The 27,026-nt window shown below is 36.5% G+C and overlaps 1 protein-coding gene across 1 annotated transcript in view; it reads left to right on the plus strand.

The window, feature by feature from the left end:
- Nucleotides 1-20,210, plus strand: part of OCA2 (OCA2 melanosomal transmembrane protein) — a 206,399-nt gene extending 186,189 nt beyond the window's left edge. Inside the window, exon 24 of the mRNA XM_035315178.1 lies at nucleotides 20,100-20,210. Coding sequence (XP_035171069.1) covers nucleotides 20,100-20,187 — 88 coding nt within the window. The 3' untranslated portion in view covers nucleotides 20,188-20,210. The remainder of the gene's footprint in view (nucleotides 1-20,099) is intronic.
- The last annotated feature ends 6,816 nt before the right edge of the window (nucleotides 20,211-27,026 follow it).

Genomic DNA, 27,026 nt, shown 5'->3' on the forward strand with positions numbered 1-27,026 from the left:
TATGGTGACAGTGAGAAATAATAAGGTAGTCTGGTTTATCTTTTGATTTCATTGCCATAACAGGCAGCCTTTTACAGAGAGTCTGTGCTTTGTGCATCTTGATGCAAACTCTTAGTGGAAAGAAGGCATGTTTAAACATAGAAAAACAGGAACAGTTGACATAAATACTTCTTAGTTTATGTTTGTCAGTCTATTTAAATAATTAGGAACAAACAAAATGTATTTCTCCTCAAGTGTTTTGTCTATCTGTAAGTTTCTCATGTTACAAAATATAGGTGTCAAAGCAGGATCAGAGAAACACTTCTGAAGTTTCTGTTTGCTGGGTTTCCACTGGCTGCAGTCTGAAGTCAAGTGAGTTTAGATGTCTAAACATGAGGCACCTGAGTTTAGGTGCCTGAATCTGAAACTGAATCCCACAGTCCTAGATGCATCAGATGTCTTCATCAGTGTACTGCAGATGTTTCAGGCCTTAATCAGTTGTAGCAGTGTAATCACGGTCCAGCTGCAGGAGCACTTGAGAAGCAGAAAATTCTGAACAGCTTACTTCTGGGATTAGACTGCTGCTGGTACCTTTACTTGCAAGTGTAATGCTAGCTCAGCCCTTTTCATGTTGTTTTCTGAGTGCTGAGATCTTTGCTATAACTGTGATGCCATACAACCCAAGCAAGCCATCTTGCTATTAAATAAATAAATAATCTGCTCTTAATAGCAGACTCAGTAGAATGGGGAAAACCAGCAAGTTGTGTTTTCTCACAAAAGAAAAGATTTGATTCATTTTAGATAAGGGCACGTCTCAACTAGTGTACATTCAGGGATAAGCACCCTGCAGCCAAACTGTCAGTCTGCCCACATTCTGCAAGTACTTCAGAGAAAATGGAACAGAATCCTGAGACTGGTACAATACCTGTTTTTTTTTTTTTTTTTTTTTTTTTTTTTTTTTTTTTTTTTTTTTTTCAGGAGCCCTTTGTGCAGGGGATGGTTGGATTTGATACTTTAAGGCAACAGCTGTTACCACTGTCCAGTATGCCTCTGGCTCTAAATGTGCATGTTAGAGATGCAGAGAGAGTTCTGCTCTGGATGAGGGACATCCATTTCATTCACTCTGCTGAGGTCCATGTCACACACCTTTGCTCTTAACCTTGTTTCTGAGACAGATGGAAAAACTAAAGGCTGAACTGTTTTTCTTTTATTGCTCTTTGCCAAGGCTGATCGTGTCTCTCACTCTCTCTCTCTCTCTCTCTTTTTTTTTTTTTTTAACAAAACAGTGAAGACTCTTTTGCTGATTGTATGCATTGTTGGCCTAATGATGTCTTAATTGAAGCTAATGGACATTGTCCAGTGAGTTTGGAGGAGTGCAGAATGAGGCCAGACCATGCCTTATTGAAAAACTCCACTGTTGCTGTGGAGGTTTAGACATTGATGGAACGAGTCCTGCTAATGATAGCCTTGAACCAGGAAAATATTTTCCTTGCAGTTTAATGATATTTAGACTTTCACTTGTACATTTGTTTTATCTACTCCTGTGAAAGATTTTTTTTTTTTTTCATCCAAACATTTAGACTGTGTGCTGTCATTGTAGGCACTGTTGGATTATATGCAGGCTTATGAGGTGGTTCAGTAATGTGGTATAATCCAGGAGACGATACAAGAAATGTAATGCAAGAAATTTTCTTCTGCCAGATGGAGCTGTACCTTGCTGATAGATGATTACAAGTCTGCTTATAAAATACCAAATGATTCTTGAGCCATTTGCCTAGCTTTGGGACCACAATTGTTTGGTTAATCTATTACCTGCATCTGCTTGTTGCTGATTTCACTTTTTTTTTTTTTTTTTTTTTTTTTCTTTCTGTGGTTTAATTTAAATGTAATTCATGGAAAAGTACAATCCCAAAGATGTAGGTATATAAATTAATGTAACAGAATCTCAGTTCCCTAGTCTATAGGAGTTATCTATCCCCTAAGGCTACCATAATGTGTGGTGTCAGGATTGTGAACTGAGACAGTCTAAGCAAAATCTGCTGTTATCACAGAATTTTCATGGTTCATTTGATATCAACCCAATTTGAAGAGATCAGTGTGTTTCTTCTAGTAAGCATTTCTTTTGGCTTCCCTTAGAAACACATTGCACTTCTGATTTATGCTGCAATAGTGCAAGGTGGGTTTATTGTGTAGGCAGTTTCATGAGGATAACATTCATGTGTGTGTTCTCAACCCAGGGCTGTCTATTCCACTTATATTGGTTGTGCTGATTCTTGCAATTCCTGTTACCACAGAGCCAAGCTCTTGTCAAAGCCCACAACAGTAAAAAAGGAGAGGCACTCTAAAAGAAGTGATCAAAAACACGCTAGCTGTGCAGTCAGTCTATAAACTGGATGCAAACTTGTCCAATAGTAATGGATACAAAGAGTAGGATTCATCTCACCTTATTTAGACTACTAAAGTGAGTTATTCAACTTGCCATGTATATTGTTTGTGATCAATATAAATGGAATATTATCATTGATTTCGTATTGTGTTTGCATGCACTTTGGCTTAGCACTGAAGTGACAGTTACTTCATCATATGGGAAAGCTGGAGGAAAAAACTGTTGTGTGCCTGCATTGCTCCTTAGAATTCTAATTAATTTAGTCCAATTATATAGTAAAAGATAGCACTCTAGAAATGGTTATGGAGCTGTGTTAGCAAAACTCAGCAAATGACAAACAGAAGAGTAAAGCTTTACTCTACCAAAGGTGAGGAAGGATCTAATATATAGGTAAGTAATATCATGGTATCAGGGCAAAATGAAATAGAGGCATACTGGTAAGATAGCTTTACAGCCAGTTGTAGGGGATTCCTACAACTGGGAAGTATTGTGGGGGTAAGGTACTGGTAGAAAATATGACAAGTGTTGATGAGGGCTGACACTGTGATGCAGCTGTAAACATTTTGCTGTGAATAAGCAGGTAATTAATGAGGCAGGGTAGGCCTTGATAGTGTATGAAAATTGAAAAAAAGCTTCTGCTTTGTGCAAAAAGAAACAAATGGGAGAATGCAAAGAGGGTCTTGAAATGATTGCACTGTAGATATTGGAAATTAACCCTTTGTATTTCTTGAGGCCATAGAAAAGGATGTTAAGAAACTGAGGTGAGAGAGTCATAGGTTAGCATTTTCATTACATGAATAGACAGGAAAGAAGACTTATGCAGAAGTAAGGACTAAAATGATGTGTGAAGGTAAGGAGTACAATTACAGTACTATGAAGAAAGGAAATGAAGGAGAATATTTGCAGGGAAAAAAAAAATAGACCTGTGCTGGGATGGTGTTGAGAGTAAACTCATAGCTAGAGATCAATAAAAGCCTGGCAAAAGACTGCACTAAACTTTGATTTGGAAAAAGTAAGCTTAGTTTAATTGGAGGGGATGAGATCAGTGCATTTTTAGCACAGAGGACATTGTTGAATTTTACGTCATCTGTGGTGAAATTTCCCAGAGATGAGTGACAGAGAAAGAGGTAGAAGATCAAGAACAGCATCTCTTCAGCAAGAGAAAATACTGAGAAGGATCCATTGAAGCACATATGAAGAGACATCAGGGAGCTAGAAGATGAATCAGCCTCCAAACCCACGATTAGTATAGGCAGCCATGTCAAAAGCAGTGACTCTCTGGGAGGATGAGGAAGGAACATTGCCGCTAGTTTCTCTTGAGAGGTCAGTAGAACGGACTTTGGTGAGAGCGATTTTCTTGTCAGTAAAATAAAATATTTTAGTAAAATAAAATAATTTTAGTTTCTGTCACTGACTGAAGAGAAAAAAAGAAACAGGCTGGGGATCAAGCTAAGGCCTGAAATTATATCTGTATTTGACTGTAGTAGTTTACATCATGGCTTAGTTGAGGAATTGTAGTTTTTGAAACACTTACATATACTAACATGGATTAGACACCAGATACTGTGAATAGTGCACAAGATGTATGCTCCTCACAAGGAGAAGTAGGCAACAAGCAATATATAACTTTCACATTGCCCTTGCAAGGCTTTTTGGCTTACAGGGTTAACTCATTTCCTTTCCCTGCCAAAAAAAAAAGTATGCGTATGCATACCAAGGAAAAGTTTTATGTCTGATATACTGACATTCAAAAAGACAAAGTTAAATCTGCAGTCACTTCACCTATTTACATAGCCTGGTGTTCTGGCATTGTACTAGTCAGACTTCAGAATAAGGATCTCCTCACTTAAATGGTTACTAAAATTATCACATTTTGAATATTGTACAGAAAATCTAGTGAGTGTATTCTTTGTATTCTTCTGACACAAAATGTATTTAGTCGGTGTATATTCTGAAGTGCTAGCAATTAGTATGTCAATGCATAGAAGAATTTGAAATACTAAATACGTGCTGAAGATTATCATTAAATAAATTACTCCAGTGACACTGGTACAAGTTGTTTATTTCCATTGTAACTACCAGAGCATGGTATATTGGTGCAAACTAATGATGTAGTCACATTTGGAAAAAAACCTTCAAATACATATTTCATATTTTAATAATTTCAACCGAGACATACAAGTAGTTCAATTGTTCTTTGAATTTTTTCAGATATTATTCCTCATTGTAAGAATACATAGACTTTTCAGATATGAGGTATGCTGCTAGAATATTAATGTTTGGTTTTGTGAGATTTCTGAATACTGTTCAGAATAGTTATATATTCTGAATACAAAGTGCATGCAGAAGTATCATCACTTGGAGCAATAATGATAAATTATTTCCTACTCCAGCAATGTTTTCATGTATACATCTAAGTAATACACTGATTAAAATGCTTCTTTTATTTGGACTTTGTTAGAGATCATTTATCAGATCATACAGATGCTTTAAAATATTTTGGTAAATGGCACTTCACTTTTCTATTTCATATTAAATTCTGAGCTACATACTGCAGGAGTATCAACAGAAGCACTCTAGTAAAGATTGCCTTGAAATTTACAATTTAATTGTGATAATTTTTCTTTCTTATAGCTTAATAACTGAATTTTAGTTTTTATGTTTAACTGAATTCCTTAGGGATTGTATGAAATTTCAAATCAAAATATATGCTAATTCATGCTGACTTTTAACTTCACATTTCTTTCTCTTCCCCATTACCTTCCCACGCCTACAAGCATTCTGATAATAAGTTGGAAACTAGAACTACATAATGTAAGCACATGCAAAGGTAGATCTCTTTCTTTAGTCATTCTTGAGTTATGTCATAGTAAGTGTTTGCCACATCTCAAGATCAGTTAGCTATTTGTTACAAGTATGTTTCAAAGAAAAAAAAATGCTTTTGAAAAGGTCTTTGTTCCTATCTTTCCATCAGAACCTAACTTTTCATCTGGTTTCCTGTGCAATCATACTGCTGTGAATGTGTCTGTGTGTCTCCCACCTAATAACTTCTGAAGTGCTTATCAACTTCAAACACATTTGACAGAGGAGAGGATGAGGAAAAGGGGCTTAATTTCTCAAATATAATTAAAATCTCTGAAATGTCATCAAAGTTGGTGGCTGGAAAGAGGAATAGAATCTCTTATTAGTATTCCACCAAGGGAAGTACAGACTGAGCCCATATGTCTTCACGTACTGAAAAAAACATCCAGGAGAACATCAGTATAAGTTATGGAAGAAAGGTTCAATTGGAGCTTTCTACTTAGACAGAAAGTCAATCAAATTTAAGACACAGATTGGTAGGAAATAAGGCTTCATTACTTCCCAGTGTTCACAGAGCTGCTTGTCAGTAAAGGTAAGATTGATCTCATCTCACTTTTCCATTAGACATTGTTGATATCTTTATTTCAACTAGTCACCGATGACTCTCATTATAGTCAATGGAAAGAAACAAGTTTTGGATAATGATTCATTTTATCCTAATATATGCATCTAATAGAAGTTAAACAAATTGTGTCTTAGAAAGGCCAGTCACTCAGATTTAGACTTGTACAGATGCGTAACACAACAAATAATCTTTTCCCACTTATTCACTAAGTGCCTTTTTAAGGATAACTGTGGTTAAACAGATATGAAAGCTTGTGGAGTGGTCTGTTTTAAAGATAGAGTCGGAAAACAAAACAAAAATATTGGGTAATGGCAGGCAGAGGTGGCACTCAACTTCAGCAAGATGCAGGGAGGAACTGTGGTTTGAGCTCATGAAGAGCAGAGTGGAAAAACATCCTGTTCTGACAAATTGTGTGTCTTAAGCTGGAGAAAAGTGAGTTAGTGGGAGAATGAGAGTTTGGACAGGGTACAAGTTGAATCACATAGAGGTGATTGCAAGAAGAGAATTAGTGAAATATTTGCTCATTTTAATGCATTTTCTAATTTGACTTGGTGAGATGCAAGGCCAAACTGTCTTGAGTACGTCTCTATTTTCATTCCACCTGGGAGTTGATATAAATTTTTTATATATTTTGGTATTGAACAAGGCATATTTGAACCCTCACATATCATATATGATGGTATAAATAGTTTCTGTTACCCAAAACATTACTACTTTTTTCAGCTTCATATAGTTATTACATCAAGTGCCAAGTGTACAGTTAATTAGAACATGCTTGATTTGATTAGACAGTATTGTTACTGAACAAGAGTCTTATTCAAAGAATATCAAAATTAGAAAGTGATTTTCTACTTAAATATGGTACTTTGGTAATTAACAGAATTAGCCAGAAAGTGCCGTATTGAAAATATTTGCTCAGAGAAATTTTGTATCTTGTAACATTGTTTTGCAAAACAATTTGCATGAGTTCCAAACACAGAGGTAACTTACATGTTCATTTCCTCAGATAACTTTTTAATAGGAATAGAAAGGTGGTTTCCCATCTGTTACTAAATAAGGTGTCAGACATACACATATACCAAGACAATCAGAAGAAAGGATTTCATGTTTACATTATCTTCATTACAATGCGTTTGAAACAAGAACTACTCAAAGCAACTAGCTCTTTTCATGGAAGAGTAAGTAGATTTTTATTTTCTTGTGTAAGCTAGCCATTGCATCTCACATAAAAGATATGGTTGCAATTACTACATTTTTGTTTGTTTACTGCTTGAACTTAGCAATGAATTTTGATAACTTCTTAAAATTATGATTTTCCTGATAATACTTGCACTTAGGGGTATTATATTATTTTAAACGGTATTAATTTTTCCAATCACTTGAATAATAACTTCCTAGGTCAATATTTGCAGTTGTTCAGCTTCAGTGAGAGTTACTTAAATAGTAAGACTCAAGTTTGAAGCTCACATGTAGCAGTTAAATAGGCAAAAATGGTAATGGTTATTTAATGATATTAGTTTTAAACTGATAGTGACTGAGAGCTGCTCTTTGGGATAATATAGAAAACTTTTTCCTGTAAGAGAAATAATGTTTTGCAGTTTTTTTTTTTTCTTTTTTGTTTTTTTTTTTGGGGGGGGGGGGGATTCATTTCGTTCTATATGTCTTGAAAAGTCTAGTAAAGAAAAGGGAAGAAATCATCCTAGGACAGTTTGAAATGGAATTCTGTTTTGTTGTTGTTTTGTTTTGATTCTTTTTTTGTTGTTGTTGTCATTATTGTTTGTTTGTTTTTGTTTTCTCTTCTAATAGTGTGTAACATATACTACTAAAATATTTGTTTTCAAATTTGTTGTTGTTTATTATCAAGCCTTTTGTATCTGCTGATAATGAAGGCTGAACAAAAAATGAGAGAGGTTCAAAACTAATTGTCAACTATACATGTAAATAGTTCCCATAGTAGTAGGAAAACAATTTAATGAATAGACTTTCCAAAGTAAAGAGGAAAAAGAAACTAAATTCTTCCAGCCAGTCAAGAAATATTCATATTCCGTCTTTAGCATTTTAAGGATATTAATGACAAGCATTTACTTAAGATTTTGTTCCATAATGGTACAGCTGAATTGTATTAAAATACATCACTGCACCATCTGTTTCTAAGACAGGAAATTCAAAAGTTTATTGACCTTGGCCAAAAAAAAAAAGACCAAATTCAGAGAAATAAACTAAAATGAAAAATGTCATAAACATCTCTGAAACAATGACCCTGATATTTTAGAATGATAATAAGATGATGTTGTGGTGGGATTTAGGAATGGTTCAGAATCACTTGATGACATTTAAACCAACCACTTGATTGTCCAAACTGTTCAAAAGAAAATAAAACATCTAAAACAATAAAGAAGGAAGACTGTGGTGCATGCAGCCTTTGTATAAATATCTGGGCCAGACCATCTGCATAACTCAACTGCTGGTGCCTGCTTGCATTGCTGGAGCAGCAATCCATCTCTTCCACTGCAGAGATGGAGACAGGAGGAAGGAGGGAGAAATTAGTCAAACAACTGGCTTAGTTTTCATGTGTTTGTTGAAAATGTGAAGTTAGTAAAATATCTTCATAATTCTTAAAAGCCTAATAATTTAATTCCTGTATTTCCTTCATTTCAGTCACTCTCTTATCCTTGTTTCCAATGTGGGCCTGAATAATACTCTTGATGTTGTTTAGATGACCTCTGAAAATTTAGCATATGCTTATCTAGGAGCAGAGAACTGAAGTTTCTTAGGCTCTGACCTTTCAACTTGAATCAACTTAAAGGTTATATGCCATCCATAATAATTTGGCAGCCAACTCCTTTTGATGCTTCTTTTTGACTTGCAATGTCTGTGAACTGGTCATGTAGCTAGTCCATATTAAATCAATCTGCTAGCAATACTTACCTGCATCGCTATACTATGTTTTTCCTATCTTGCCTGTTAAGTCTCTTCCATTTCATAAGAAATGTTGGTATATATTTGTGATAATCTGTGGAAATATATTTGTACAGAATGCATTTTTCTGGTGCTTTGTACACCAGAGCTTTAACTTTTGAAGGAACAGATGGACTTAGAACTGGATTCACTTTGCTTAACCTTGGTTTGCTAGTGTACTTAAAATCAGACCTGTGGTAGGACCAGGTTCCTGCTGGTCCCTTATTTCCTTCTGGCTGGCATTTCATGGCTGGACAGAAGTGTTCCAGTTCACACTGCTGGAAAGAAAATATCTCACTCTCTGCTCCTGCCCTAGACTGAGTCTGAGGCTTCCTAAAGCACGGGGTTTGTGGTGGAAAGTTTACTGGCCTTATAAAAACAATAACTTTTTATCAGAAGGCATCTGCTGAGTTCTTAATGAAAAATAATCTTTGCTAAACTAGAGGCATGCTTCTATTTTAAATTAAAGATATGGTTTTAAAATATATTCTTTATTATTATTGTTACTTTGCTCCTTTGTCCTGGCAAACTGCTGAATTCTCTGTCATCACATTATGTGGCACACAACTGGGAGTCTCAAAGCAAGTAGAAGGAAGAGAGGGGAATGAAACAGATTATGTTTTTTTCTTATGTAGCATCTGGCTTTTTAGTGAGCTCCAAGACTTTTATAAAGGTTCAGAATGCTCTGTTGATATTATTAAAGAATTAAATGATTAATCTCTACTGGAAAAATGACATTTTCCTTTTATCTTGTGCTTTAATGAAAATAAAAGAGCACAATGAAATAAAGAGAGAGAGAGAGAGACTAAGAAAAGTGTTCGACAATACTGTTTGTGAGGGTTGGGATTAAGCACATTCATGGAAATAACATTCAGGCAACTTCCATTCCTGAATCTTCACCAAGGAAAAGCAACACAATGCAGAGTCATTAAAAGTCTTTTAATTTTGAATCATTTTGGAACTAAAATAAATCATCATTAATGTTTGCCATACCCATTATCTCACAAGCAAATACTGTGTTTGTAATTCTTCGGTCTCCTTGGAACACAAATGTCAGAAACAAGAACAAGTATGTTACATTGTAAAAATGAGAAAAATCTTCTGACAGGATGGATCTGAAATTCAATGTGGGACATGCTCCCTTTTGCCAACAAACGACGTATAGTATCACTTGCTTTCTAATAGTCATAATAACACTTATTGGCAAAGAATGAAGTTATTACTTTGACTATAAACTTCCATAGTTTAGACAGCTTGCTTTGGAGCTTTAACAATATGTATTGCATGTTTCTTGGGAGTATCTGTTGATGGAAAAGAGAAAATACATCCTTTTAAATGGAATATATAGAGATTGAATTACCAAGAAGAAGGAAGTATAAAGCAATTTAGGTTTTCAAGGGACTTGTAGATTTTAGCAGTATTCAAACTTCAGAAAAGCTGGTTACATACAAAGCTGTCTAGTAAAATTGCTTGAAGGACCTTTGTATCTCTAAAGAGACTCTATATGATAGAACATATGATGACTATGATGTCAGTGTTAGTGACACTAACACTGTGACACTAAAACTAACACGCTGTGTTAGTTTTACTCTGCTGTATCTTCTGTTCTTCATGGGGGCTTAGAAATAAAAGAAGGTAAAACAGGTGAACTAAACTTGCATTATATTTGAATGGAAAAATCTGAACAAATAAGAGGAAAGATGCTTCCAGATTATTCCACTCTGCCTAGTTAGCTTACTGGAATTTGGAAAGCATTTAGTGTAATCTAAGATTTTCATTTTATTTATTTATTTATTTATTTATTTATTGTAAGTAGTATTGGTCTTGTCGTATTGGCAACATTTATTTTCTAAGGACATAAATTGTTTCTCAATGTTGTGATATAATACTGGTGCTCTGAGCTGTGTACAAATATTCAAGTTAATAGCACAAAGTGCTTGCCAATGTTTTAAAAAACAAGACAGTGTAGTGGGTTTATGTGGCAAGGTTTTGGTAGCAGGGGGCCATAGGGGTGGCTTCTGTGAGAAGGATCTAGAAGCTGCCCCATGTTTGGTAAGGGCCCCACTACTGACCAGAGCTGAGCCAATAAGTGATGTTGTTTGCGCCTCTGTGAGAGCAGATTTAAGACAGGAAAAAAAACGCTGCGCCATACAGCAGCTGGGAGAGTGAGAGGAGTGAGGAACAGCCTTGCAGGCGCCAAGGTCAGCAAAGGAGGGGGAGAGGTGCTCCAGGCACCGGAGCAGAAGTCCCCTGCGGCCTGTGGTGAGGACCATGGTGAAGCAGGATGTCCCCCTGCAGCCCATGGAGTGCCACGGTGGAGCAGGGTTCCACACTGCAGCCCGTGGAGGAGACCATGGTTGAACAGGTAGACCTGCACTGACGGAGACTGCGGCCTGTGGAAGACCACTGCTGGAGCAGATTCCAGGCCGGACCTGCAGCCCGTGGAGAGGAGACCACGCAGGAGCAGGTGACCTGGCAGGAGCTGCTGCCCGTGGGGGACCCAGGTTGGAGCAGTTTGCTCCCGAGGGATGGACCCCGTGGTACGGACCCATATCTGGAGCAGTTCTTGAAGAGCTGCTGCCTGTGGGAAGCCCACGCTGGATCAGTTCGGCAAGGACTGCATCCCGTGGGAGGGACCCCACAGCACAGGGGACAAGAGTGACCGAGAAGGAGCGACAGAGAAGAATTTCTATAGACTGACCATAACCCCCACTCCCCCGTTCCCCTGCGCCACTCGGGGGGAGGAGGTGGAAGAGGGTGGATGGGGGGGGGGGGAAGGTGCTTTTGGTTTCTTTCCTTTGTTTCTCACTTCTCTAGCTCATTAGTAATAGGCAATAAATCTTCCTATCTCCCTATGCTGAGTCTGTTTTGCCCGTCACGATAATTACTGCGCAATCTCCTTGTCCTTATCTCAACCCTTGAGCCCCTTTCATGGTATTTTCTCCCTGCTCCTCTCTGAGGAGGGGGAGTGAGAGAGTGGTTGTGGTGGAGCTCCGTCGCCCACCCGAGTAAAACCATCACAGACAGAAGACGTGATTTTTTTTTTTTTTTTTTGACTCAGGAGATCTAGCATCACTGAAATTCAAGTGCTCAAATTATTTGTTTAAAGTTGTAAGGGTATAGAAGATCTGAATGTAAAATTTCCTTATGTGAATGAAGTCTTGTAGTCATACTCTTGACTTTGTAAAGACACATCTCTTTATCAAAGTGTGGGTCTGGCCATCCCCTCTGGGTGCCAAAATGTTGTACCGATGTGTAGAAGATTACTCTCTTCTGGAAACTAGCAAAAGATCAGCCTACTTCATGTAAAATGAGAATAGTATGTGATAGAGTTTCAGCTGTGTAAATTGAGTGTGTCATGGACACCTGCGACTTCCTCTTATGTAATTAGTAGTTATACAAGTCTCAGGAAAAGTGTTGGGAGCAGACTCAGCTGGCCATCCTCAATGCAAGAGCTTCCTCTGCTCTCTGTGTTCCCGGCTCTCACCTTGGCTGAAGGTTGCTGCAAGCCTTCTTGAAAAAAGCATGTGTTCAAACATGGTTCACTCTAGGTATTGTTAGTTAGAAAGCAAGCAGTGGTAAACTTTGGAAAATCTTCTGAGTTGCTTTGGGTAATTGTATCGTTAATGTCAAGAGTAACTAAATCTTTACTTGAAGCTGCAACTTAACCTGCTGGAGACCCTGACAGGTGTTTTATACCATAGGGCATATAGATAGAGAAAAGCCAGAACTCTCACAGTTATGGCAAAGATGGGCAAACAGGGGAATCCACAGTGTCCTACTGTTATGTTGGCTTTCCTGCTTTTGGTTATCTTCCAGAAGAAACTCTACAGATGATTTACATTGATTTGCCTGTTTGACTCCTGATCCAGCACAGCACTTAATTTTGTTTTCTACATTATGGCATTATTCCTCTGCTTAAACAAGTGATGTAAGCTTAAGAGATTTTTCAGCTATTGGCTTGTGTATATCTCTATAATATCATCCTACTAAGGCCTAATTTATAGAGCAAGGTAATCTGGTTTTGTATGCTCTATAGATTTAATAAAACTAATTCTGACACACAGAGTGGTCTTAGTCTAGCTTCCTTTACATGCTGTGACTCCAATGAGCTTGTTCAAAGTCGTTCTTTTTCTCATTTAAATGTGGGGTATTTATGTTGGTCATGGGGCCCTTAAAGCTCAATGTGGAAAGTTACTGATTTTTCCCTGTTGTCAGCTAGATAGGAGGTTCTGAACACCTCATGCATGTTAGTAAATTAGTCATACTGATTTATTAACTTAAAGGGATATTAGAAGAACAAGAAAAAATAAAAATTAACTTTCACATATTTATTGGTGATATGTTGCTCTTCCCCAGTAAAATGTCACTGCTAATTCTGTGTTTTCGGGATTGTTTCTGTATTAGAACTTTAGTTTCTTGGGTTTCCCCTCAATTTCATCATTTCCTGTTGGAGGTGCGTGTTTGGTTCTAACAGAAAGGCCAGTTGCTGTTGTCATCTAACAAGTGATATCTTCTTTAAATAATCAATTACAACAATTTTTTTTTTTTTAATAGAATTTGATATATATATATATATATATATATATATTTTCCCATGGCATTTCATACAGCTTGCTAGCTTACTATGTGTGAATAACTTTTGGATAGTTATCAGAGTCTCTTGTTCTGACAGTCTTGTATTTTATCTCATTTGTACCACAGAGACACAGACAGATACTGCAACAAATATTCTATCAATGGTCATTTGAGTCTGCCAGGTGGAGCTGGAAGACTAAGTGCTCTTTTGCCATGAATGAACTTTTTCATTTAGATAATCAGAATTTTGGAAGATCAAGGAAAAGCCTATTGTTCTGCACATAATATCAGCGGTTTACAGTGAATGTTTCCAGATGTTCCAGACTGTAGGAGGCAAAACTTTTAGATTTTCTCACTGATTTTCCTAATCTCAGTTTCAGTCCTGTTAGTGACTCCATGGGAAATCTTGGCATAGACTCAAAACAGATAGAATATCACAAAAATTGTAATAATTTCAGCAATCAGAAGAAAATGGGATTATAGGTTTTGTTCTGTGATTTCAATTACACAGTACCACCTGTGTATGGGAACTAGTAGGTAACTACACTGTAATTTTTATGTAATTCTAGACTATATGAAATTCACAGCAATTTAATGTTGCATTAATGCTCACTGGCAGTTTTAGCCACCTGTTATCTGAGGTACAACAGGTGTTAGATTTGAAGGGGTCATGGGCATGTTATAAATATTTTTTAGGTGTTTTCTTTAAGGATAGGAAAGTATAGTTAAGCCTTTCAGGTAAACTGGATCGGTACGTCAAAGACTCGAAATGACGGAAAGGTTGACACAACCAAAATGACAGGACATGCAGTCTGCATTGAAAGAAAGGAAGTGAAGAAATAGGATGACAAGATAGCAACCACAGATATGATAAAAACAGAGAAATTAGTGAAAAGTGGAATTGTTAGTGGTTTTGAGAGTAAAGCAGACAAGAAATTTTAAATCTTTCCTTTCAGTTTCTACTCCTTCCCAAAGCCAAAAGGGGGAAAAAAATAATTAATCAATAGAGTTAAAAAAATTTGATTTTTTTTTTTCAAAAAATTCTGAGCATTATTTTTTTTTAACAATTAGTATGAAAAGTCACCATAATCTTTTCAGAAAATCTATTTGTAGGAGAATGGAACAGTAAATAATCACACTGAAAATTATCTATATATCTAAGAATGTTAGTAGAAATAATTTATAAATCTATAATGGTAATGTTGTGTCTCATTTTATTCCCCCCACTTGCCCCAATATTTTGCTATGTTATTTAATCTTAGCTGAGATACAGAAAAAGAATTTGCTCACTGAGCTGTACTGTGTTAACTATGACTTATAACTATATGACTATAACTATACAAGTTTTGTTAACCAGATGATTTGTTTGATTCATGAGGGTTATGATATTCTTTTCATTAAGATCCATGAATATTGCAGTTTTACCTTATTGTTGGGATAAAATATAGATGAGTTACTTTGCAAATTGAATTGTGAAACTGCATTAAAAGGTGTAACTTTTCTTTCATTCAAAAATAACCTTATGTATTTTAAAAATATCCCTTATCTGAGTCTCATTTTTGAAGCTGCTTTTGTAGACATTTAGATACGCTTTTAAAAATGAGCTTGTGTTTATCCAACTTCCGAAGCAAGGCACTGCATGTAATTAGCAAGTAATGTCCACGAATGAGGTGAATTACCCACCATCTTCCTTTTTTAAGTATTTTCAGATGGCACGACAATCTTCAGATGTGCAGATGATGCTTTTGTACCCTGTGCTGCATAATGGAGGAACAAGTGGGTGGGTGAGAAGGTTGTACCTTCTACAGAACCTTCGATGAAACAGATAGGAAGTGAGAAAAACAAAGTTTTAAGCCTGATGCAAACTCCACCAGTGTAATGTAAACTGTGCATTAAATTGTGAGTGCAAACAGGAGCAGAAGTTTTTAGCTTTAACTCTTACCCCTGGTTACCACCAGTTTTCTTTCATCACCAGTGGCTTGGTCTTGGGAGTTTTATGCTGTTGCTTTCCCAGTGAGGAGCAGCTGAAGGTTCCCCATTTCCTTGGAGGTATTGTTCTTCCACAGTTCCCCCTGAGGATGCACAGGCTGTGTAATTTACTGGCTCAGAAATGTCAGGAATGTGGTGCCTGTAGGTATGGTTTTTATGGGTAAGAGACATGTCATGTCCCAAGTCAAGCAGAACAAGGCACTGAACGTGGGTCTTGTACATCCCTGGTCCTGCTGCCTCTTGAAGCATGACAAACTAGAGCTGCAAGGTACAGTAAGAGATCAGTTTGTTTAGAAAAATGCAATTCAGACCCTAAAGGCTTCGCTATTAGTATTTAGCAAATACAATTAAATAAACATATAAGCTAAGAAAACTGTAATATTCACATCAATAGGTACTCATTAAAATGGGATTTATCCCCAGAATAATTATACAACAGTTTCCTTTTCCTGTAAGTAAGTACAGGGCCAGACATCTTGCAGTGAGGCAGGATCAAAAATAACTAGGTCATTAAAAGTAAAAAGCTTCTCTTTCATTGCTGTTTTTGTGCCCATGGTTTGACTTCTTCTAATGCATTCTTCACAGCTATCTTTACAGATTTTTGTCTTGTACATTTCAAATTCTCATTTTAATTTGTTAAGAACATGCTGAATTCTGTTCTGCACAGAGTCTGACATCTCTCCTGCACTGAGGTGATTTGCAAGCTCTTCACTGCTGGATCACTGAAGTTATTAATAAGCAAAACTTGGTCTAAGACAAATCCCTAGGGCTTCTGCTGGAACTGTTCTCAGTATCTCGCACTGAACCAACAGTGCGAGTTGTGTGTATTTAAGTGCATGTTGTGTATTTTTAAGCTGCGTGATTTCATTTAGATTGCAGTTTTATATGTAAACTTCTGTTAAGAAGAAGAGGAGGGAAGTCTGGGGTAAATGATTCTGTCACCTTCCTTGTGCTTCGTCTCTGAAGTAGTGAAAACTCAGCGCAGTCTCCATGAGCTGAGGAGAGTCAGGGCCGTGCAGCACGTGTGTTTCTCCCTGTGTGCAGTGGGCATGAGGGATGAAAGGCTGCCCAATGCAGGGCACGTCTGTCCTCTTTCCTTAGTTGGTATATAGAAATGTCATATCAGATATGCTGCTGTTACAGGGTCGTGGAAAAATGTGTTTTTGTGACAGAGGCTAATTAGTGTTTCTTACTAATCTGAAGTTTTAGTTCAAGAGAAGTTTTAGGACGTCTAAGCCCTGCTGATCATTTTTGCTGGGCAGGAACAACTGACGTGTTGCTATTTGACCAACATGTATGCAGCAAATGAGCATTTATGGAAAGTAATCTTCCCATTGTTTAAAGCATGCTCTTGTATTTGATGTAACTAGAGAAAATGTAGGTGGCTAAATGTTATATTGTACATAGGCTAGAACAGGAGTTGTATCTTTGATGTAGTGCAATAGAACAATAGGGCACTGAACTGACTTGAGTAATCAACTAACTCTCCAGTACCTAATATTCACTGAGAAAGCTTCAACTGCTCTCTCCCTGGTGCACAAATTCCACAGTGAATTTGATCCAATTACATTTGTGCTCAGGCCAGTGGGCCTGAGATTCAGGCCTCAAGTTGAGGGCTAATTGTCCATGCAGTGAGAGTAATGGCTTGGTAGCTGGGCCCTGTGCAAACATCCATGCTAAATGAAGTGAGGTACCTCCCCAGGCTGTGTGTGGCTCAGTCTACTTGCTTTGAGTCCCAGTCTAAGAGTCAGGGCATAATTAAAATGCCTGCATATTTGTACGTGATCCTGTATAATTCATCCATTTTCTTGCATGAACCCACCCTCTGCCCCTGACCTGGCGTTTTTCTTTTCTCTTTTTCATGGTCCAAGAGCCACTAAATCTGTTTGGATTCTCCCCTCCCCTTGACAGTGTTTACAAAGGCATTATGTTGCCAGTCACTGCTGAGCTGCTGTGCATTCCCCACTGAGGTTTGTTAGGTTGTATTAGTACAGATTAAGATCTGCACTGTCCCCACTCCTCCCAGTACCAGTTCTTTGTTTGCTAACTGTGAGGTCAATAAAATTCTGTTCTCTGTCAAATAACAACCTGTTTTCTTATGAGAGCTGTTGCAATCTCCAGTCCACCAGCCTGTCATGTGGATACAGCTGCAGGGAATGATCATGAGATATAGTAAGGGATGTAGGAGGATTTTATAGCCATGCTATTTTATTCCCACAGCCATAGCTGTTTTATTTATTTGTTTATTTATTTATTTATTTTGTCCTATCTGGACACTTTTATGTTAGTAAAATTAGGAAGGCCTGGAAGTCAGATATACTGAGAGGAGGGAGGACGGACTGTGAGTAATTGTCTAGACTTTGCTTTTTTTTTTTTTTTTTTTTCTAAAACAATTCCAATGGATTTATATTTCACTCTTCTGTTTTGTAATATTATCAGTTAGTATCAGCTTGATCTTTTAGTGAATACTGAATAAGAAAAAGTAACTATAAAGAACTGATTACTGACTCAGCTCTTTCCAGTAATGAGTTGTTCAAAAGCAAGGATCTAACCATTTGAACTTGAAAAGAAATAACACTTACCTGCAGTATAGTTACACATGTTCATCTGAGCAAAAAAAGAAAAATAAATGAGCACATCCAAATGTACTGCAGACTTCTGATTAAATATTTGAATGCTGTGAAAATCCTATGATCCTTTCTAACAATTCTTCATGCTTTTCAGTACTTGAACAAACCCAGTCATTCTTTCTTCTTTTCCAATTCCAAATACTAGCTTCATGTTAATGCATTTGAAGCTAGAATACCAATAATAATGCCTCTTACACAAATGGCAGAAGTGGCTGGCACACCAGGTCCTAAATCCCAGAGAGGCAGAGGAGAAAGACGCTAGAGCCAGGCATTGGAACTGTCCTTCTGGTACAGGCAATATTTGGTCATGGACATGGGGCAATGCCAGCTTCTTCTGGGGGATGTCAAGGAGACAGAAATGAGATGGTCCTTATACATCCTTATACATAAGCACTTATACATTTTCAGCCTTGCAGGTGTTTCCTTCAATTTTCTTGGTTTGCCTCTATTTCTACCAGTACATGGGATGGGTTCACTTTGATAGGAGGTCAAGAACAGCCACATAGCCATCATTGTGGACAAGCTTGTTCTTCACTAAGTAATTCCAACATTATATTTAGAGTGTTTGAATTTTATTGGTTTCCTAATTGTTCTGTCAGCTTTATAGGTCAGTGTGTGTGTGTGTGGGCTGTGACCCTGTTTCCTGAACAAATTCTATTGTCTGTAACTTAAATGAATGACTGTTAAGGTGAGAGTTCCTCTATTCTGTTGGTCACAGCTATGCTTCTTTCTGTCAGTTTTTCAGCAAAACAGCAATGAAAAAAACAAAACAAAAACAGAACAGAACAAAAAAAAACATAACTTATGAAAATCACAAGGTTTAGAATAACATTGGAGCTGCAGGTAGAAAGAGGAAAGGCGATCAGACTGCAGTGAGCCATTGAGGAGTTTAATTTTAATTTTACGTGAGTGGTTTCATATACTGAGGAAGTGGTGGCCAGATTTAATGCGCCGAGATGTCCCTTTTAGCTGTAGCTTCCTAAGGCAAGGAGCTATTCATCCATTCAAGCTCAAGAATGTTGTCCTCCTATCATCAACAAATATGCTCCTGGAACCTTACCAAAGATGCAAAGCAAGGCAAAAAGGCACAACTAATATACCCATATGTAACAAGCAGGTCTTACTTCAAGGAAGAGAATAAATGAAATGCTGCACTTCAGAGAACATTACCATGCTCTGATGAGGTTTATGGAAATTAATGGCTGAACTTGACAAAAGATATTACATAAGGAGGGTTGTTTGTCACAAAATCGTTTTCTCATCTCAGTTCTCCTTACAATTTTAGTAACATAAAAAAAAAAAGGTGTGATCAAAAAAATGGTACTTCATAGTCTTTCAGAGCCATACAACAACACTTTTAAATTTCAGAAAACTCACTTCTTTTCACAGCTGTGGAAGACCTACAAATCCAGTGGAGCAGGACTCAGCCAACCCCATAACATCCTTTCTAGTTGTCCATTTCTGCTGCTTGTGTTTTTCAATCTAAAGAAAGCTATAAAAAATGATGGGTGTGGTGTGAAAATCTTAATCTGTGATGAAAAGCAAATAGCTGTTTTCAAAGCAACAGTGTTTTTTTTTTTTTTTTTTTTAGCACTTTTACAGCTGTCTGGGATTTAATATTCAAATCTGTTAAAGCTGGTAAGAGGTACAGGAGAGGAATACCATCTGTGTGTGACTACAGCTCAACAGAGAAATGATATAAGGAGTTTGAGCCACAGATTGTTATAAAGCACCATACCCAGCTAATCTGAAGTGATCTATTCCAACATTGCCTAACGCCTAAGAATTGTTATTTTACCTGTATAATTGCTTATTGTCTGAGGGGGAGTGTTGGGGGGGAGAAAAATATAAAAAGAAACAACATGTCAGATTCTGAAACAAAGTAAATTGGAAGAGATGCACTGAAATCAATGAAATTATGTTGATTTTGTCCACCTATCTTTTAAATAGGCCAGCAGTATAAATGTGAAATTGAATATTAGATTCCTTGACCTTGTCATGATCTCACAGTATAACCATGCTTTTGGCACTGCTATAAGCATATTCCAGGCTTGGAATGTGCAGGATAACTTAAACTTCCTTTTCATTATGTACTTGGAGAACAAAGTATTGTGTTTTTATTGATCTTTCCTTTGTTTTCTTGTTGTTTCAGGTTAGGTTTCCCCATGATGATTGTGTCCTGTACCATCGGGATGTGCTATCTTCTTGTTGCTCATGTTGTAGTAGGTTGGAACTCATAGTAATTTATACTTTCAAGTCTCAAGAAAGCTTTCTGTTTCATTTGGTTTATATGTCAGAATATGAAGAAGATATGTAAAAAGAAAAAGGTGTGTAAAACAACAACCAACCAAAAAAAAACCAAAACAAAACACAAGTGGTATCAATCAAGATGATCGTCTTGTCAGGTTTGCTCATTCTTCTGTGAATAATTTGCAGAACAAGACATTTAAAATGGAAATAATACTTATATTTAATTGTGAAAAAATGTACCATGCAGATGAAAGGGCACCATCACAAGTGAATATGTTGTACCTAAAAGTTTGTATTGACAAAATCTGAGTAGTCACAGATGAAAAACTCATTCACACAGCAGATGTTTGTTAATTTCTTTTTAGGTCTTCATTTGTCTTTGTCAATGTATTTAGCTATTTGTATTAAAGTAACTAATCAAGTTGTAATGATAGACAGTTAAGCAGACAGTCTGTACACTACGGAGAATGTATCATTACCTATGTTTAAAAATAAACACAGCTCCTGAAAATGTGCTGTGGAAGGAATTATTGTTTTGGATATGAAATTGCATTCTATGGAGGTTTTGTTTTTCATTCTAAAGCTCCTCATCCATGTTAAACTTTTTTTTTTTTTTTTTTTTTTTTTCCCTAAAATAAGCAAATGCCCCTCACCTTACCAAAGTACAGACATAAAGTGTGATAAAGCACCAGACATTTTCCATTTAATTATTAAGCCACTTCTGTGATGGAGTATTCTAAGCCTTTAAATAGGTTAATACAATATATGGAAGAATGAGATCATACTTTGGCTTTGGTTTCCTTCTCTCTGATAATAATGTGTTAAACTATATATATTGTTTTGTATAATTGAATGCCAGAACAGGTCAAATTTCTCATTATGAATATTAAGTCCTGTGAGGGATTCAAGATTTCAGTCTTCAGCTTCCAATAACTTTGTGGGTTTGGCCTAAATTAGAGGCAGTTCTGATTTATCTTGAGTCAGAGAAATTGGCAACCTGGTGGGTGCAACCCAAGTGAACAGAGCTGAACTACAAGAAGCCAGTAGAAATGAGCAAATATAGCTCTTATCTGCACTTAGTCTTTGACATAGCCTGGTAAGTGAGAGAGAAACAATCTCTCTCCCACAGAGGGTATGACGTTAATCAGATATCTCATTTTACTCATACCTAGGTTGTATCCCTTACCTAGATTTTTTAAGCCTGCAATAAAATATTAAGTGGGTGACTGGAACAAGTCACAGCACTCATTCAAAGAAAGGCTGGCTCCCACCCCTCCTGGTAGATTCAGCAGTGGTAGAGGGACCATGTGGAGCAGAAGGAGAAAAGCTTTTTCCATTGCTCCCAAACCTTTCACTGAGACTTCCAGCCCCATCCACACTTGAGCACCCTGGAGTGGTGAAGTCTGCTCTGGCTGGGCAGTTGAGAAACCTTGAGGCTGCTCTAATAGTGAATCACAAGAGTAGATCACAAGATCTGTAAAAAGATCAGCATAAGCTCCGTTTTGTTTTATATATTAAAAACAGACAAACAAAAAAACACCAAAAAACAACCCTCCCAACCCAAACAAACTAACAAAAATCTGAACCAGAGAAAAAGAAACAAAATTGTGAAGTGTCTGAATAGAAGTGAAATAAAAACAAATAAAAGACCCTAAAACTCACTCCTTCAGACAACTTGAAATTTAATTTGGCCTGTCTCCTTCTCAGTATGGATGTTATTATTATTATTGTTATTATTATTATTATTATTGTAAGAGCAGTGCACTCTGCAATTACAGGAATTCTGTTGCAATTAAAGAAAAATTTATGCTAATCAACTTAACGTTGATCCCTGGGCAAAAATAATCACAAAAAATGTATAGCTCTCCACATCTCTCACATTGGAACAATCTTGGTGCAGCCACTGGTTATGCACGATCTACTGTATTAAGCCTCAGAGAATGCAAGATTGGGACTCTGTTGAAACAATTTGTTCTTGTCTATTATTATTATTATTATTATTTTTCCACTCACCAGATTTAAGGCTTTATTTCTTTTTCTATACTGTCAGTACATAGGAGTATAAAAACGAGAATGTGGCCCCACAACACAACTTATAAATCCTTTATTGTTCTTTTTTAAAGAGTAAAAAAAAAAACAAAACAAAATCAACCAAACAAAAACCCTAATCCTGCTCCACCTCATGCTAATAATGCAATCACACTAGCAGACATGAAAATGTATGTCTGCATTTACAGTTTTCTGGAAGGAGGAAGATGGAAGTGTGGCAATTCATTTCCACTCACTCATCTTAGCAAATGTTCTGGAACACTTCAGTGCGCGGGCTTCACTTGCTCACTTCAGAAGTGAAATGTCAACAAGACTTAAATAAGATTTTATTTCTCTTACATTACTTGTTCCGTGAAGAGAAGGAAAGCAGGGCACATGGAGTACAAAATCATAATGCTCATGCTTTTAAGTTAAATTCATTCTGCTTCTAGGAATTTTTTGTTATAGTATAATGTTTTCATGAGGATTTCCTAGAGATAAACTGGCTTTCCTTCCCTAAATATCCTTGCTGCTTCATTTGCACAGGAAAGAGCTCACTGAGAGCTCATATGACAAAGCAAATGGTAAAAAGAAGATAAAGTTGTTTGTTTACACAAGCCTTTATGTAAGTGTAATCTAATGTTCAATAACCAGAGAAATAAGTGATAAAGATGTTTTTGTGGCCTCTTGCTGTTGTTTCTCACATTAGTAGACAATCTGCTAAAATGAAAATTACCTTCAGATTATACAGATTACCTTCAGATTATACTTCAGATCATTTCAGGGTAATGAAGTATATTTTTCACTGACTTCCATTATAGTTATCAATGTAATCTGCACATCAGAAAGGCACAAGTTACAGTGACTCTATCAGTGAAAAAACTAGTGCATAGGATCTGGTAGAAATGAAGTGAAATTGAAGAGTGGGCAAAATTAATTGTTGACATGAAATTCTCTCTAAAATGTTGAAAAAAATATTAATTAAGTGCTAAATTAAGTAATAGTGTATCATCTTTAGCAGCTTTGGTGTTTATCTCAGAAGAATGTCATTGTAATTGACATCCTTTTAGGCTACTCTGTGGTGTTTGTTGTAAACTGTAGAGTAAATATAAATGTATGCCTATTCTGAGATGCATTTGTGTTCTGAATGGCGTAAAATGCAGTAAGACAGAAATATAGGAATTATATCACTACAGGGCAAGGTAAACAAAGACTACTCAAATAAACCATCTCATCTTAAGTAGGACAGTCATTGGAAGCAAGGGAAGAAACAGGGACATGTTAGAGCTTCACCAAACCGTGACCTATCTAGAAAACCATGGCATAGAAATGGCCCAGAGTCTTCCCAGCCCAGCACTGGTCTCTGAGGGTAACACAATAGTGGATGCCTGTGAAGAACCTAGGAGTGGGGCAAACATAAAATGCCTTTCCCCCCAAATATTGTCCCAGATTTCAGAGATTTATGTGATTCAGAGACTTCTTGCATGAGAGGTAGCACCTCTGTACTGAATTTTACCTGCTGAATTGTCCTTCCACAAACTTAGTCAGCCCCTAGCTGAACCTGTGTAAAATCAACATCTGTCTCATGGAGTTTCGCAGATAAACTATACACTGTGGGGAAAAAATAAATAAAAATAAAAATCCAGTTTGGTTTGAATTTACCCTGTGCTAATTTCATTTCTATGGCACTTCTCCCCCCGTACCTTTCCTAATCCTTTTGTTTGGGAAGGGATAATGAATAGTCACCCCCTGCTTCCTTTTTCTAAATCATGATTTTATAGGCCAATTTCCAGTCTGGAGACCACAGTCTGTTTGCTCATTTCTGATGTGGAAATGCTCTCCTACCTTTGCTCATCACATTTTGCACCTTCTGAAATTTCACCATAGCCTATTTGAGTCAAAAGAATCAGACATAAACAAAGCCAAGACATAAATGCCCCCCGATTTCTTCTGCTTTTTAATTCTTTTCCTAATAATTGTTGAGATCTGATTCAATTCTTGAACTCTTGCTGGCAAATAAACTGAGGGGTTTTTCTATACATTTTTATAGAAGAGTCTCTTACAATTACAAGGTACATTTCCCGAGAGAAAATTACTACCTTACATTGTTTAATGTGTAAAGTTAGGATTATTTTGTTCCTGCTCTTACATTACTTTTCAGCTGTCCAGGGTGAAGGTCAGCCATTTTTTTCCCTAGTCACTTGCTCTTGTAAAGTTTATATTTAATTCTCTACTATTAAACACCATCTTTGCTACCCTTAATAACCCACAAACATTCACATTTAAATTTTTACCTCAGAATCTGGGCCATTTACAAGTATGTGGACCATCACCAGCCAGACCAATTCCCTCTAGAGCGGCATGCATGGATCATACCCCTTATTCATTGTTAGCTTAATTTCTTGAAGAGCTGTTGGCTGGATGTATCTACCCTTTGTCTTGATTGTAGATCAGATCAAATCAAAATTTGTTTTAAAAATGGAAAAGTTTTCCCATACTACAGAGTGAGCTTTGGGACTATCTTGCTACTGGATATTGCTGAGGTATGACTGAAAAAATATCTCTCATTTATATAATGATTTGAATTAAACTGTTGGATTTAGAAAACAAAAACAAAAACAAAACATTTGTCCTGGGAAATGTATAATGGCTTATTCCTCAGGGAACTCTAGTTCATATCTGAAAAAGGAGGCTTGCCTTGATGAATGGGTTGTTCGACAGCTGTTCAGAAAAGCTTATTTTAGACCATTCTAAAGCTTCTTGTGCCATATCTTGGTTAACACCTAGTCTAGTCCATGAGAGCAATTCTGGTTTTCTTAACAAAAATTAAAATAAAAGGTGTCATTTCAAAGAAAACAGTTTTTAAACATAGAGTTGGAAATGAAAATTGTGTGACGACCCAGAAACGAGGTCTAATTTGAGAAATCACATGCTATTTGCAAGTATTTGTGCAAAATGCACTGCAGACTTCATTCAGTGAATCAGAATAATTTTATATTTAATATATAGGAATAGGCACAAAAAGAAAAGGCTTCTCTTTCTCTCTGTTTTTCAGCTTTCTGTGTAAATTTTCATAGTCAACTGATTTATGTATTTTATGTTTTATGTTTCCATATGATTTATGTTTCCTGATTTTACCCAACTTTCTGAAGTACTTTAAAAATTTACATTTTCTGTACAGATGCTTTGGGTTTTGTAGGAAAAAAATACAAAAAATACTGTTGATCAAATAGAAGAGAATTAGAGTTGTCTGCAAACATCATCTATTATTTTAAAGACACTAATAAAAAATATGGAAACATTTCAGCTTAACAACTATCAGATGGTTGCTCCCTACATTAACCCCCATTAAAAAGAATTCATAGGTTCCAAATGGCAGAAAATCAGTGGCACCTGAAATAGACACAAAATAAAAATGCTAAACATGAGCTTCCATGTTTGCTGTAATGGGATGCTAAGAAAATGGTTGGGAACAAAGCCAGAAAATATAATGAAATAGCTGAAGCATTAAATTAATACTTCTGAAGTGAATTTACAATAGGAAATTCTAGCAATCCAGTATAAGTGCTAACCACCGCAGATGAAGTCAGCATATGAAAATCTGAATGATTTATTAAGGGCAAAAGGAAATCAACAAGTGATGGAGATTTATTATTGAAGGGAGGATTAAAATCTTCCTCCATAGATGCTCTAGAGGGAAAGGATGAGAGAACCTTTTCACACACTTATTAGTGGAAAATATGATAAGATTGGCAGTATCCTAGTGCTACTCAAAATAATAAGCAGCAAAAGGATTTTTACAGTACATTTAAAGTTGATCACATAGTGTTTTTTTTTTTTTTTTTTTTTTTTTTTTTTTTTTTTAGGCTTTTATTTCAACTTTGATGGACAGCAGGATTTATTAGCAGTAGTTTAAATTAGTGTTTTGCCTAATTAATCAGTAATGGAAATAAAGTCCTCTCAAGATGTAGTCTTGGCCATCATTACTATTATCCTGGCTGGAGTAAAAGACCCACTGCTACTTTTAAGAAAATCAAAATTCTTTGGCTTGTCTATGATGTATGAGCTGCCCTAACTGCACAAGTTAATAAGAGTAAGGGAGCTGGAGAGCGCTATAAAAGAGTGAAGCATAGTGGTGGGGACATAGACTTTTTTTTTTTTTCTTTTTCTCCTTTCTTCCATGTTCCTTCCCCCTTTCCTCTCCAATTCATTGTCCACCAGATATTTTTCCTTTATAGATATCTGCTGTTTTGAACCTTCAGTCTTCACTTGTTGATTCACACTCTGTTCCTCTTATCCATCAGTTGCCAAACAAAACACTAACTTATTTGCTTTTTCTCCAGATGATCTGTGCCTACTCTCACTCAACAATGTTAATGAAAATTGGGGAAAATAACTGTTACTTAACAATGTTAAGGAGAGCATGGAAGAAGGTTATGCTTTTTTTTTTTTTTTTTTTTTAAATCCTAATCAATGGTGTGAATAGTTAGCAGTGCAGTATCTGTTGTTTAATTTCATCCTTCTACTTAATATATTAATCTATTGCATTTTCTAACCTATAATCTCTCATGCACATTTTATGTATTGGCCATCAGAAGAGCTACAGACACTGATTTGAAATAAAAATCCCAACCAGTCTGACAGTGCTCATGAAGATAAATTGAAAAATCCTCAGATTGACTCAGGAGTGTTAATGCTTCAGGATTTTTTTTTCCTCATTGTTTTTCCTTTCAGTTTTGAGCTCAGACTACTACAAATTACCACCACTGAATTCAGTTATTAAGCTCCCAGAATGTCTGAG

Source organism: Oxyura jamaicensis, chromosome 1 (assembly GCF_011077185.1).
Source record: "Oxyura jamaicensis isolate SHBP4307 breed ruddy duck chromosome 1, BPBGC_Ojam_1.0, whole genome shotgun sequence".
NCBI lineage: Eukaryota > Metazoa > Chordata > Aves > Anseriformes > Anatidae > Oxyura > Oxyura jamaicensis.